The sequence below is a fragment of the Carya illinoinensis genome, chromosome 9 (genome assembly GCF_018687715.1).
Source record: "Carya illinoinensis cultivar Pawnee chromosome 9, C.illinoinensisPawnee_v1, whole genome shotgun sequence".
Taxonomy (NCBI): domain Eukaryota; kingdom Viridiplantae; phylum Streptophyta; class Magnoliopsida; order Fagales; family Juglandaceae; genus Carya; species Carya illinoinensis.
In genome coordinates, this window is record NC_056760.1 from 22,424,329 (window position 1) to 22,440,789 (window position 16,461).

Genomic DNA, 16,461 nt, shown 5'->3' on the forward strand with positions numbered 1-16,461 from the left:
TTTCGTTGTTTCGGCATTTGCGCAAACGCCGGTATTTGTAAATCTCATTAGTGGCGTTTGTATCAATTTAGCGGCATTTCGTGAAATGCCACCACAATAATTAATATTAACAGCATTTCTTGAAATGCCGCCACTTTATCATTGCCATCCCCTGGCATATACTAGCGGCGTTACCATAAACGTCACTGCTACTACATTACCGACACATCAGTTAAATTGGCGGTATTTATTTAAATGCCACTAATAATACGTTGGCGGCGGCACATTGAATTTGTTAATGGCGTTTATTCTACCACCGCCACTTTTTTAAATAGCGGCGTTACGATAAATGCCGCTACTAGTAATTTGCTGACTAATCATATAAATTGGCAGCATTTATTTAAATGCCACTAATAGTATCTTGGCAGCGTCACATTGAATAATTTAATGGCGTTTAACTAAACACCACCAATGACCTAATTTCCAGCGATTATCTAAACGCCGCCACAAGTAAACTACCCGCTCGTCATATAATGTGGCGACATTTCTTTAAATGCCACTAATAGTACTTTGAAAAATTTATTAATGGCGTTTGTCTAAATAACGCTAATTGTTAAAATAATGGCGTTAACATAAACGCCATCGCATTACGTTGCCAGCACATCATATAAATTAACCGTGTTTATTTAAATGCCACTAATAGTACGTTGACGGCACATTGAATTTATTAACGGCGTTTATCTAAATGCCACCATGAGTTTGTTGCCACCACATTGCATAAATTAACAACGTAATGTAAACGCCCCCACTAGTTCATTGCTGGCGCATTTTTTAAATTAACGGTGTTATTATAAACGCTGCTACAAAAATGTTGCCAGCACATTGCATTAATTAACGACCTTTAGAACATACCAACAATATAATATACCATAATAAAAATATATAATAAATAAATTAATAATAAATATGATATAATGGATCATTATTCATATAATAAAAAAAAAAACACAAATCACATTACATGAAAGCTCTTCTTTGTGAATAATTATTTTACTTTACATTGTGTTTGTCATTAGCTTTCCAACCATTTCTTTCATGGGTAGTTCTTCTTCTTCTACCAGACCAACCCAAAACAAGCAAAGGACCACCAAGATTGATCCAATAACTCCACCAGCTGGAAGGTGAGAAGGCATGACATAAGAATTTCTCAAAGTGCGCCCATCATGAATTTGGAATTTTGAATGCTGTAATATAAAAAATTGCAATGCAACCATTAATATCTACCACATGAAAAGTGTAGTTGAGGTTAAAATATTTTAGGACGGAGAAGAATTTATACTTCTCAATATTTTAATATTCCATAAATTATGTTACAACCAAGCATAATGAACCGTTTGCCGTTATATCATGTATACTATTGACTTCAAACAACTTTTTGAGATATAATTAGTCTCACCATTGTATACGTCCACCAATCCTTTGAGGAATCCTATTTTGACAGCCAAAACAAACCAATATATATAAGCATATTTATGGTTCAAACTCCTGTAACTAATAAGCAAAAGTCGACAATCTCCTTAGAATAGCATGCATATAGGATAATCATGAAGAGAAACCATGAAGGATAATCATGAACAACAACCACGATCTCCCATGGTAAAAGATTCATATAATTGTGTTCTGCATAGCTGTTCAGAGACGAAATGCTTGTTTAATGTAGAAAGAAGTCCTGGACTAGAAATTAAGCATGCATGTACCATGAGCGCTTCAGTTTCTGGAATCAAATAAGCCAAGAATGCAGATGAAGTACAAGTGAAACGAGAAAAGGTTGATTCATACTTGAAATGCAATTGGCATGTATTTGGCTTACCTGTTATCTAGTAAGGAAAAATTGATAAAAACCTCACTAAGCATCAGGTCAAGTATCATATGATATGATACAACATGCACATGGGTTCCTAGCCCATTTCAGAGTTTTGGAAAATACATTTCTATTTAGTTTACATGTATACTTTCCACTAATAGCAATTACTATCTGAGTAATTTTTACCTTGTTCTTGACTTTAGGAGTAATTTTTGCTGCATCTTCCCATCTCATTTAAGGTCAATTTCTGTATTGCAGTTTGCTTTTTGGTCACTTTCTCAATTATATACATGTATATATATTTTTAGCAGAGATATTTTGAATTCTTTGTAGATTGGAGATTTGAGAATTCCATGGCTGTAGCAAATCCAAATGAAGAGGACCCAAAACTTGAAGATTCCAGCTCTCCACCTGATGAAACCAAAGTCTACTGCCAAACCCGAGAGGACCATGATCAAAACAATGTCTCCAAAATCAAAATGATTCATATATTGTAATTTTTTATTTTATAAAGCAACGTATAAATACAAAATAATGTAGTGAATTATATTGTGTGTTGAATATTGTATATATTTTCTTTTGCATGCATTTAGTTCAAATGGTAATTAGTTTCTAACTTTAGTTATTTTTTACATAAAGTTTTCTGTTTTGATATATTTTTATTATTGTGCAAAAATTTAATAATATATAGGCTTTTCTATTTATTAAGAAAAGAAAAAGAAAAAAGAGAAAACCCGGGTTCAATGCGAAACCCGGATTCCCAGTTTTAAAGAATTCGGATTCATCCGAGTTTCAACTCGGGTCATAACTCGGATTAGCTGGGCCGAACCCGGTCTAGGTTTGAAATTCAGTTTTTGGGTTGGGCATATCTGGGTAGCTGGTCCGAAACTCGGATGAATAGTCTTACTATTCTATAGTTCTATTTAACCTCCCTCCCTCCCTTCAGAATTGGAATGCAATATATGGCATTTACCGGTAGGGCATTTCAGATATTCAACTAATTAAGATTTTGTGGATTTTCATGTCATTTAAATAAATTTTTATTATTATTTATTTTACTACCAATAAATTTATAATAGCTTTCATTACTAACGTTATATATTCTTATCGGCGTAACAATATAGACGCTGGTGCATTTATCAATTACCGGTGTTTCATTGATCAATTTTTGGCATTTTGTAAATGTTGCCAATGCTATATAATTATTACCAGCGTAACACTATAAACGCTGGAAAACTACTTATGTACCAGTGTAAAATTAATTAATAGCCGGCATTTGTTCAAACGATATAAATGCCGAAAAATTTAACATTTTACCAACGCAAACTTAATTAATTGTCGGCATTTTATGAAACGCCGCTGACCCTATATATTATCATCGGCTTAATATTATAAACGTTGGTAATCGCGGTTAATATAACGGCGTATAATCAATAAATTAGTGGCGTTTATTTAAACGCTACAAACAATCTATATTATTACCGGCATAGCAATATAAATGCCGGGAAACTATTACTTTCCCGGCACATAATTACTATATTGGCGGCGTTGTTATAAATGCCGCCAAAGCTATATATTAGTACCGGCGTAACAATTTAAATGCCGGGAATCTCAATAATTTACTAGCGGAAACATGAAGCGCCGGTAATTTTATATATCTACCAGCGCATAAACAAACGCCGCGCATATAAACGTCGCCAATTTGCTTTTTTTTGAAGTATATTTCTTTTTGCACATTTGTTGCTTTTACACACACTTGACACTCGTCGATAGGGTGGTGACCTGTGTTGTCATCATCCGGACGTCTTGATTTTCCCGTTATGTATGTATAGATAACCTACCGCTGGCATATTTCTACTGTAAATGTTTTTAAAAATTATTTTAAAATATTTTTAATTATTAAAATATAAAAAAAATAAACATTCGGGTGATAACATTGAGAGGTTGTTGTAAGAAGCCTCTCAATTCATTTCATTTTATCTCATTCAATTATTACAACCTTTTCAAACTCTCACATAAAACAAAAATTCTATTTATTATCCTCACACTACACACCAACATGTGATTTGTTATTTTTGCACTTTTATTTAAACATACATATTGATGTATATATAAACATGTTTATTTAAATAGGACAAAAATGCTAAATCACATGTTGGTATATCTCTTAAAAAAGACAGATTTGCCGGCGTTGGCTATATGCCAGCAACTATCCAAAAAAATGCCGCTAATTAATTCGTGGCATTTTTCTAACGGTGTAACCGTCTGTCGGTAATGGAGGGTCGCTATTTTTATTATTCCGGCGTTCGCACAAATGCTAGTATTTGTAAATCTCATTAGTGACGTTTGTATACGAATTTAGCGACCTTTCTTGAAACGCTGCCACAATACCTAATATTAACAGCATTTCTAGAAATGCCATCACTTTATCGTTGCCATCCCCTGGCATATATACAAGCGGCGTTACCATAAACCCCACTGCTACTACATTACCGACGCATCAATTAAATTAGCGGTATTTATTTAAATGCCACCAATAGTACGTTAGTGACACATTGAATAAATTAATAGCATTTATCTAAATGCCACCACTAATTAAAATAGTGACGTTACCATAAATGCCGCTACTAGTACATTGGCGGCACATCATATAAATTAGTGGCATTTAAATAAATGCCACCTACAGTATATTGATGGCACATTGAATAAATTAACAGCTTTTATCTAAATGCCGCCACTAGTTCGTTGCTATTGCATTTTTTAAATTAACGATATTAATATAAACGCCGCTACAAATACATCACCCTCGCATTGGATTAATTAACAACATTTAGAATGCACCAATAATATGATATATCACAATTAAAAAATATAAAATATAAATTAATAATAAATATGATATAATGGATCATTATTCATATAATAAAAAAAAATTACAAATCAAATCACATGAAAGTTTTTTTTCATGGAATATTCTTCTTCTTCACATCGTGTTTGTCATTAGTTTTGATACCATTTCTTTCATGGGTAGTCCTTCTTCACATTTATCCAATAGTTCTTTGAAATTGTTATGCAATCGTTGAGCCTGAAAAAGATCATAAAAGTCATACTATATTAATCGAGAGTAATATATATTAAAGGAATAATAGATGAAGTGGCAAATGTGATTGGAAATGAAGCAGATATATATATATATATATATATATATATATATATGTTAAAGATTCTAAAGAGTAATATATGTTAAAAGAAATAAAGAGTAATATTTGCCAAAGGAAATGAAGCAGATATTGTGCTGCAAAAGGAAAATAAAAAATCAGTACAACGTGCACATTGCTTAAAACACCAGATTCACTAATATGTTCTTAGTTGAATAAGCTAGCTAGGATGTAAGGAAAACTCTCACCTCCACCTGAAGAGTACGTAGGTCACATCTTACATGATACAAATATAGGGGAACTTCTTCAAATTGAGTAGAAACACCAATATGCTTTGCTCAGTTACTCGGTTGGACTCATTTCAAATTCAGTAGCAAATCTTAGTTATTCAGAACTTCACCTCTAAATGCTACATGATAAATATACAAGGGAACTACTCAAGATGATAAATCACAAGTTCACCATGCAAGGCTAAAAGTTCTAAAAATATATTTTTAAATTCTAAAAATATATGTATTCAAGTTGTTGCATAAACTAAAAGTTTAGATTTAAATCTAAAAAAATAGGATTAATCTTAAACAAAGTAGTTTGACCCCAAAAATTAATAGTATTAGTATTACTATATCAGTATAGTTAATAGTATCATAAGTGATATAGTATTATAATTAATAGTACAGTGATTTATATAGTAATTTATATATAGACTTAAAGTGTATTACTAACAGTAATAGTGTTAGTATAAGACCATAAAGTATAAATTGTAATTAATATAAATTATATACCAATGTATATTAGTATTACTAATTTACTAATATAATTATCAAAATGAATTTATTGAGAATCCATTAAGCCATATATAAAATGTTATTAATATATATATATATATATATTATATTTAAACCATATGATCAAATAATTATTCATATTTAAGATTATAATAACATTATTATATTTTTTTTACATTAACATAAAATTATAATAACATTATCTTATATATAATATATATAATAAAATATTATTATATATAATATAAAAAATATTATATTAAGATTTCAATTATAGAGAGAATTGAAATATTTGGATCAAAAGTACTAAACAAGCATAATATGAGTTAACAAATTAGAAAGAAAGAGGCGGCTAAAAAGAAAATAACGAAAGAGAAAGACTAGAAAACTAATGAAAACTATAGTTGGCGCTTTTACTTTGCACTAAAATTTTGAGGAAATTTAAATTTCCCTCTCACGACTTCTATTTATTCTCTCATTCCAACTAAGCGCCTCTTATACGCTGAAACACGTCCTTATACATCAGTCCATCTTCTATTTATTCCCCATGTGAGTGAAGCTCGCGAGGAAGCATGAGATGGCGAGGATAACTCCAAGGAAGCTTATCATCATGGGGCGAGGGGCAAAGTCGCAAGCACTTTTTTGGGAGTGAGGATGTATTTTTTTATTTTTTTTGCTTTGCATTCAGGTAAAATAATCTCCTAATTGGAATGAGGATTTTTTTTTTTTTTTTGGTAGATATTCTGTAATTTCTTCCCTTTGCGACAATTATTTGATTTACTAGTAAGAGCCAAAAAGGTGCAACCCAATTACAGATTATCAAAAAGGCCGGCAGTAGTCTTGGAAAAAATGGAAGAGAGAAGGAGAAGTAAGGGGTTAAATCCTAAAATTAAATGTCAAAAGAAGCAAAACACTAGTGGTAGGTCCTTGTTTGGTCTTACGTATGGATGTTTTCTTTGCCTTAAAAATTTCATTATTCTTCACCAACCAAATGCTCAACATCAAGCCAGATGTCCCTGGTTTTCAAGCAACTAAATCTCTTGATAACAGTATTTCCTTTTCAAGCAATGTGTTTTCCATTTATGTGGATGTGAAACCTTGTATTTCATTGACTTAGAAATTAACTGAAGAGCAGGAGATGCTCTTGACCTTTCATCTGCTGTTTGTATACATAAACCAATCATCTAAGGTATCAGAGTTTTAGGGTTTTTCGTGATTTTGTTATATAATTAATTATAGCCCACCTGAACTTGAGGTTGAGGCATAGAATTAATGCGTCAGTCGAGTAAGATAGTAGGTACTCATTTACAGTCATCTCTAGTACTGATCATCTGCTTGTTTCGAAATCGACTCGATTTTTTCTTTGGCCCTTTTCTTTTTCTTTTCTGAATTCTAAATTTAGTTGATGCAATCTATGTGTTCATGATTATGTACTCTTCGAGTGTACCAAGTTGACTTTGAAGACCATCAAAACCACTTTAGTCAGAACAAGTTTTTAATAATAAAGAGATCAGATGATCCACTACAGACACCAATGGATTATGGATACCACTTCCTATCTCAATATTTAGGTCTTATGTGAAAAAGTAATATCTCACCAAAAAGAATCTCCTTCAAGAAGGCAAGTATCAACATTATTACAGTAGAATTTACACAGTTTTGGTGTTGTTGATTGTTTTGGCTTGGAGTTTATGATCTGGTAATTTGGTTTTTGTAGGTTCCTTTGCACCATAAGGGTGTTTCTGTTGGAGGTTGAGGGATTTCTATTAGAGCCCAACTGAGTTTTAGAAAGACAATGTGAGTTTTAGAAAATGATGTTTTTGGATTTCCCCCCAAGTGTTTTTTCCCTCATGTTTGTGATTGAGCTAAAATATTGCATATTTTAGCTATTTAAAACCAATGTATTTTAAATTCTTTGTGATATTATTATTGGTTTTAGATGAAAAAATGGTTAATAAGAATAAATACAAGTTGTGATTTTTAAATGATTGATATCATGTTTATGCTTAATTTTACAACTATGACGTAATTATGCAATAATTCTTGACATGCACATTCATCACCATACCTCTCTTCTTTTTACATTTTATCAAACATATCCAATATTATCAATAAAAACAAAAACCATGTGCGAATGATAGTTGTTTTCTTCCACTGAATCTTTTACTCGTTAGCTTTACTCTCTTCTTTCAGTTATGTTCCCTTTAGTTTCAACTAATGCTGTTGGAGTTGGAGAGGGAATGCTTAGAAGTGTATAGGAGAAAGGTTGAGGAGGCTGCCAATGCTAAGGCATGCCTCCATCATTCTGTTGCAGCCAAAGAAGCTGAGCTTGCAACTCTTATGGCTGCTCTTGGGGAGCTAAATCTTCATTCACCAATTCAGGCAGAGAGGTCGGCATCATTGAAAGAAAAACTTGCATCTGTCACACCGTTGGTAGAGGAACTGAAAATGAAGAAAGAAGAACGAATGAAGCAATTTGCAGATACAAAGGCACAAATTGAAAAGATCAGTGGTGAGATTTCTGGATACAATCATTTCAACAATGGCATGATCAGGACAAAGAGCTGGATGAACAGGACTTGTCACAAAGAAAGCTCGCTGAATATCAAACACAACTTCACACTCTTCAAAAGGAGAAGTCGGACCACCTCCATAAAGTTTTGGAAAATGAGAATGAAGTGCATTCTCTCTACGGTGTGCTTGGCTTGGATTTTGGGCAGACTGTGAGTGACGTGCATCCAAGCTTGCATGGTACAAGTGTTGAACAGTCCATTAATGTCAGCAATAGCACATTGGAAGGGCTAGAACAGGCCATTGCCAAGTTGAAAATAGAAAGGAAAGCTAGATTACTGAAGCTGAAAGATATTGTTGCATCACTGCTTGAACTTTGGAACTTGATGGACTCACCAAAGGAAGAGATGCCAACACTTGGGTTGCACTAAAAGTGCTGAGGGGAAGACAGATTATTGCATTACACATGGTGGTGGCAGAAGATGTGGGTTCCCAGGTGGGTGCAACAAAGCCACACGAGGCAAGTCAGGCCTTTGCATTAGACAAGGAGGTGGTAAGAGGTGTAAGATGGAAAATTGCAGTAGGAGTGCTGAAGGACAGGCTGGTTTGTGCATCTCTCATGGGAGTGGACGACGTTGTAAGTACCATGAATGTAAAAGGGTGCGCAAGGGAGCACCATGTTCTGCAATGCACGCTGGAAAGAAAGCTGTTCATTTTAGCTTTCTTGCTTCTACACATGGAAGCACACTACGGAAGCATGGGCTGCACATTTGCTTTGAATTTTAAAATAATATAGCAGCACATGGAGAGACTTACAAGACACGAAGAGCTGTTGTAGAAGGAAGAGAGCTGGAATGCAAGCTGTTCATTTCAGTTTTCTTGCTTCTACACATGGAAGCACACTACGGAAGCATGGGCTGCACATTTGCTTCGAATTTTAAAATAATATAGCAGCACATGGAGAGCTCACAAGTCAGCTAGATTGCTGAGACACACGACTATAAAAGGGACCTTTGAGAATGGAGAAAGGAGAAGAGGAAGGGGGCTGAAATGCTTTGGTGCATGTTTGGCAGTTTTTTTAAAGGCTAAAATGCTTTGTTGTTTTAGAGTTTTTATTAAGTGTGCTAAGAATTGCTCTACAATTTTATTTCATTAAGTGTACTACCTTAAATTCTTGCAAGTGTGCTAGTTGGTTTCATGAAACAAAATAATTATTTTAGAGTTTTCATTAAGTGTGCTACTTTAATTTCTTGCAAGGAGGGTTCGGTTGAGAGTTTTTGTTTTTTCTGAAACATGATACATGGGGAGTAGAGGGAGTTGAGCTTTTCATTCGTAAAGTGAAGTGAGTCGGTTTAGATTTATTTTTCTAGAGGAGATTTAGTTGGTTTGAATTATATTTTTCAGAAAGTGAAGGAGAGAGCTTTTGTTTTTGTTTTAGTTGGCTAATTTATTTGTTGTTTACTTATTTCGTGTTATTTATTTTTCTTACTTCTTTAAGCTTTTATTTAATAGTGATTACAATTGTTATGGATTAATCTTGAGAATTTGTGATTTGAATACAAGGATGAATTCTAGAATCTTGGTTTTGGGACTTTTCAATTTTCAGTTTGTATTTTATCAATTACTTTCTAATCTAGTTTAATCTTAGCTTAGTTTTATTAATTTCTTAGTTCAATTGCATATTAGATTGATTAACATTTAAATAGGACTCAAATAATTTCAGTTTCATTGTTTAATTTTTTCCAGTTTAGTTGACTCTTTGATTAATAATTTTAATTTGTTAGTCTTTTACATTTCATTTCGACACTCAAAAAAATCTAAAAATATGAATTTAGTCCATGATTAGTGCCCTTTTTTATTCTTGTTGTACTCTTCCATCCATTGCACATACCATCATTTTTATTTCTCTATTTGTGAATATTTTCACCATTTTTAAACGAGTTTGATTTTAAGAAACTTTCCCTGAGGAGACGATCTAGGAATTTATTCCTAATTATTATACGACATCCTCCTGCACTTGGGATAGCTTTTGTGCTACTCATCATTTTTGAGTGAGTTAGTTTGCTCACTCCGACCGATTTGCAACAGTTCTGCTTCACTTCGACCCGTTCCCATCAAGCTTCGTCGTAGCTCAATTCACCCCAAAGAAAACCTAGTTCCCTTGCGTTCTTGAGTGGCTTGAGCTCCTCCACCTTTAGCCACTTTCCAACAATTTCTCCCATTAATATTTCGTTCCATTTTCAGCACTGTTTTCGTTTAGATTTTTCGAAGAAGATTTTGAACTCCCAATCGTAAACCCTAGTGTGCACACGTCCTTCCATTTTATTTGGTTGTGGTCTTCGTTTGGGAAGCTGAATGACTACGTTTCCACCTTCGCTGGAATAGACGATTCCATACCTCCATTTCTAGTCCGAAGTGCCTAGTCCTCTATTTTCCAGAATGATCAAACGAGGCTCCAGGTATCTCCTATTTCTTGTGAATTTATGAAACCCCTTTACGAGTAGGTTGCATTACAAACATTGTCGTTTTTCAGATGTACACTTGTATTTTTTGCAACATGATGTGAAACTGATGTGCATGTGCATGTGTTTGAGGTATACTGGTTGTGTAGTTGCCTCTTGTGTTTGGAGGAATGGTTGTGTGTATTAGATAATTAATAGCATTAAGCAAATAGAACTTCTTGGTTCTTGGTTTTGAACCAGAAGCAACGATTTTAACAACAATACCCAGAAAAGGTGTTTGGAACAATTTTTATTTGTGGCTGGGTTTCCAGCGTCCTTTTTTCCCAGTATTGTATGATAGAAAATTATCCATAATATAGATACATTATATTTTTAACATCAAAATATTGAACTGAAATGCTAAAAAGAAAAATAATCACATTTGCAAGTTGTGCCATTTATGTTGCAGAATGTTCCTTTTTCCCAACTTATTTATGTAATTAACTTATTTAAAATATACAAGGGCCAAGCAAATAAATTCTAAAATTAATAAATCATAGAAAGCCCCAACTTCATGCCAAGAAGATCAAACTGCCATACTCTATAAATAAGATAGGAGCATCTTGATTGTGGTTTGGGTGTTAGGCTACTCTAAATACTTACAAATATTTATTAGTTGAAGAGTTTAAGTGATGTTTTAAACTAGAATAACATGTATCCTTCTGCCCCCACTATGGGCATCTCTTTCAATCAATATAGGAAGATGAAGTGCATGATATTATATGCACTTTTACCATACAGGCCTGATTATGGCTTTCCTAATTAATTGCACCAAAAACTGTTCAGGTTAGAGTGTAACAGTCAAAATTATTGCGAAGCCTCATAAAGCCTAGAACCTTTGATTATTACACCTCAATTATGGCCAAACTTAACCCACTTATTGTTGCAAAGACAGCACACATAGTTTAAGTATATCAATGCATGTTTTTGCTATGGCCTAACCTCTTTTCATATTGACATTCAATGTGCTATAGATTTAGTCTGAATAAATTAACATTACAACTTCTCTGGTGCATAAACTAATTCTTGTATAAACTCATTATCTGTTTAATCATTTTAATTATAGGGTAGCTGGGATGAACAACAATCATCTCTAATCTCTTCAAAAAACAAGCAAACTTTTATGATTTGAATTTGTGAGGGGGTAACTTTTGCAAATTCTGGTTTATTAACAGCTTTTAAGTTGTCCAAATTATGCTTTTTGATCTAAATTGAAGACCTCCTCAATTTAGAGCAAAAAGCATGCACTTGATCTGGACTTAAATTCTTGAGTAAGAATATATTTTGGTTTGTTTCTAAGTACCTAATCAGTAAATGTAATTATTAGTACTCCATTAAAGTTACAGGAGTTGGCATGCATCTTGTGCATACTTAAAACTGAACTAGCTGACTTTCTGGTTATTTGTTTCCCTATCTCTTGGTGAAGTTTGGTTGTATGCTCTGTGTTGTAATTCAAAGTTTGATTTGTAAGAGATTTTTTCTAATGGTTTCTTGTTTGTTTTCTGTTAAGTAAACTCTGTGTGTATATCAACATTACCAATTTTCTGTGTGTTTGCAGACATCATATAAATATGGCTTTACTCACATTGTCCCCTCTCCCATATCTCCCAAAACAAACTTTCCATCAATTAACTCTTCCATGAGCCTGTGTCTTCCGATCAACTACCTAAAGGCAAAAGTATTAATTGCTGCTATTTATTGATGCTATATTCTAGTTGTTCTGCTTTTGTGGTAAACACAACTTAAAAGCGGGATAAAGGGGGATTTTAGATGATGGTTTTGCTGCAGGAAGAGAGACTGTTTTAGTTACAAATATATGGTTGTGTTATTATTTGTTGTTATTTATTGATGATATGTTCTAGTTGCAAGTTGTAAACTGCATGCTAGGATTTTCTGGGTCACTTAAATTTGCAAGCCACTCTAGTTGAATCCAAGCTTTGTGGGGTTCTTATGTTACAAACATTAGAGATTTTAAGCCTAATCATCATCTATGCACTCTAAAGAGAGCAACAACTCCTGGTTTTTGTGTTTCAAACTTTTCTTTCTAGAGTAATTCTTGAGTAACACTTATGGTGAAAGAGAAGCTTAAACTATTTTCTTACAGTGATTTGTGTGTGGCCATTTGGATGTCAGCTAACATTTGTTATGTCTACTTTAGCTGAATCCAATATGCTATTTGGGGTTCAAAGCATCGGAGATGTAATATGCTACCATGGTACCATGGCTTTGTATGTTGGAACTAACGTGAATGTCAGCCCATTTTGTGAATTGCTCTATCACCCACTTTTTACAGCAATCATGTTCTTCTTTAATTACTACACATGTTCTTCTTCTTTTTTTCCTTTTTTAATTGTATTTGCAAGGGTGGAACTTTGGCTTAAATTTGATCTGTAACTTGACTAAGTTCAGTTTATATTTAAAACTCCATCCTTTTTCCCTCTCTTACCTCACGTTTAGCACCTAAAAAGATAGCAGCAAACACACTTCCAAGTTTTGAAATTTTCTACAATAGATTCTGTCATGGTTTCTTTCAACTTCATCTATCCTTACATTTTCCCCCTAATACTTGTTTAGTTGGGTGTGTAACTATGTGGAGGGAAGGTAGAAACATGCAAAATTCGTGCTAGGGTCTGCTTGAGATTATGAGATGATTTTCTGCCCTGTTTTGTTCCATGCCAACAGTTTGTAAAAAATAATTATGCTATAGTTTTAACAATATTAGTATACTCTATTTGAATCACTTTTCAAATATGTTTAGGCCTCCATTTATGTGTTAAACTGTAAGATATCAGTATGAATTTCTACTCAAGCTAATAACTAAGTAAACAACTAAGGATTTCAATAGAAATCCTTGGTTTATCAAGAACTATCTCTTCCTCTGTTTATGCTACGTCTACCCACAAATCATTCTTATTCCTAATTTTTCTAAACACTAGTTCATTGCTTGTGTAGTTGGGATTATAGTTGAAGGAGGGGGGGTTTTGAAATAGGTGAAAAACTAACTTATTGGCTTGTCAAGCTAGTGCAGAAAGTTTGACATGGCTTTAGCTTTGATTCCTCTTAAGTTCTAGCCCCTTAGTTTGCATTTATCTTATCTCTTTAACTCAACCTCAATATGTGACATTAGGAATACCAAATGACCTTAAAATCTCAGACCAAAACAAGCTCTAAGTAGCTAGATCTGAGAGGAACATTAATTACAGCTCCTCTCTTTCCTTTCTACTGATTCCTCTTAATTTTTACCTCAAAAGGGGTTGTATTGCTCCTTTCAGGCTAGTGGCCAACTTGATGGGTCCATGAATTTAAGAAGGGGTCATGTGTTGTCTTGTGAATATGATTATATGGGGTCATGTGTTGGTTATGCAATAGTTAAGCTACATAATTTCGTAGTTAGTCTATGTTTCATTTCTATAAAGTTGTCTTCTCTAGTAATTTAGTACTTTATTTTTTTATTTTTGAAAAACAAGGATATCATACCAAATAGTAAGTTTAGAATGACTTGGGAACACATCGTATGGTTACTTTGCTTTTACATGACGATCAATTTTTAGAAGGGGGACCTACTATAAGACATTAACTTTGTTACAAAAGATTCCACCATTTAATCCCCTCATATGCTCATGATTAAACATGTTCAATATATAGCTAATTGATCCCAAATAGACTGCAATGATAGAAAATAATTTTATTTTGCAGCAGAGGAAATTATTCAGCAATATATCAGTAGATTGTATATTTGGTAGTCTTAACATTTCAGCCTCTTATTTTTTATTTTCTCTTCCTTTATCTCATCCCTCTAGCTCAACCTTAAAAGGTGACATCAGAAGCACCAACTGAACTCAAATACTGAGGCTGCTCCTCAGGAAAATTAGTATTTATTAACACCTCCATGGCATGATTTCATCAAGTGCAATTATTATGCACTTGGTTTCAGCCTTGATCTTTAGTTTAGATTCATCTTTAGTTTTTAATTTCGTTTATATTACACATGACTGTTTCTGTGCTAAGCTCATTAATTTAAGTAATTGTATTGGATGTGTACATGCCAACCTATACCAAGTGTATGCGTGCTATTGATAGATGAGGCTATCATTAGTAGTAACTCTCATTGTTTTATGCTATATGCACTACAAGAAAACGAGCAAAACATGCCATGGAGATTTAGACCATTGAAAGCTTGAAAAAATTTTCATCTAACATTTTCTCATCTCCCACAAGTTTTGCTAGTATTCCAACTCTAGCACAAGGTAACTTATGTACTGCTGAAATGCACCAATATGCTACATGACTACTTAACACTGCATCCATCCAATATCATGCATTATATTTGTCAGTTTAGACAACCTATATCACTAGGGCCTTATGCTAAGGGAACATCAGACTTAATATCAAGCAGTAATTTGCAAAAGAATTTTCCCTGGACCATCCTTTCTAAATTATTTTAGAGCTTTGTTGCCTTGTCTCCTCAATTCCCCTAGCATAGCACTTTTTCTCTCAATTAGCAATATATAATCTCTCTTCTTTATGCACCTACATATATTAACTGACCGTATGTTATAATCTCTCTTCTTTATGCACTTTGTTGGAATATAAGCAATATGGTGTTTAATTTAATTCATGTGTAGCTAGTAAAATTCGTTGGGTATAAAATCGATCATAATTAAGTACATATTGATCTGAAATTATTCCTTATGTTTTAAAATTCCTTGAATCCAAACATTTCATATAAAACCCAAGCAACACTTTACATGAATTATTGATATGGTCCATGGCCACATGATAAATCACAAAACTAAGACTGGAGCCTCAATTTCTAAGATCAAAGTGCACATCTAGTACAAGTACATACAACAACATATCCACCATATATATGGTCATCCACCACATGAACAAGTACTACATATTGACACCCACCCACAACAAGACCAGCTTTTACTGGCTGCATCAGATTTTTTAATTGCAGCAATTTACCTGAAAAATGAATATCATATCAATATTGTTAATTAGCCTTGACTGCCTTTTCCTTTTTCTTCTTTTTACCAAGGGTAATATTTGATTGAACATATTATAAAAAAATTCCTTACAGATTTTATATTTATTAAAATCATGCTTGGTGTAATTGGTGTGCCAGACCATTTCATGGCAAAATGATGTCTTTTTTGGGCTTATTTTTAATTGGAGAGATGACAATGTGAATCTACCTAGTGACATTTTCACCAACATTTATGTCTGTGTGAAAATGTTGCATAGTCCACTTTCGCAGCTTTTGGTAATTAATGTTGGGTTAGTCGGTTAAACAATTAGGGTCACAACTGATGCCTAACCTTTTTTTCAATAATTTCAACTTAACCCATCTCATTATATCCAAACCATCTCATGTCCAGCAAGCTGTTTTCCTGAATAATAGTGGTCCTTAAATGTGGGATAAAAATTAGAAGGCTAGAAGGTTGGATAAAGCCTTTACTGGGGCCCTCAGAAATAGATTCATGTGTTGGAAATGTGTTTGATTTGGTTCAGCCATCTTAGCTCCGGTACCTATCACCCATCCTATCCCCATCAAATAATCATGTTTCTTGGCCCTATAGGAAAATTTAAAAATACATGAGAGACATAGAGAGAGTAAGCTTATACAATGTTATGGCGCTTTTTTTGTTGTCATAAAA

General features: G+C 33.4%; 1 protein-coding gene across 1 annotated transcript; it reads left to right on the top strand.

The window, feature by feature from the left end:
- Positions 1-8,003: 8,003 nt before the first annotated feature.
- On the top strand, positions 8,004-8,728 carry LOC122276925 (65-kDa microtubule-associated protein 6-like). Its single transcript, XM_043086815.1, has 2 exons — positions 8,004-8,276; positions 8,342-8,728. Exons 1-2 carry the CDS (start codon positions 8,004-8,006, stop codon positions 8,726-8,728), a joined length of 660 nt encoding a protein of 219 aa, XP_042942749.1.
- Positions 8,729-16,461: the final 7,733 nt, after the last annotated feature.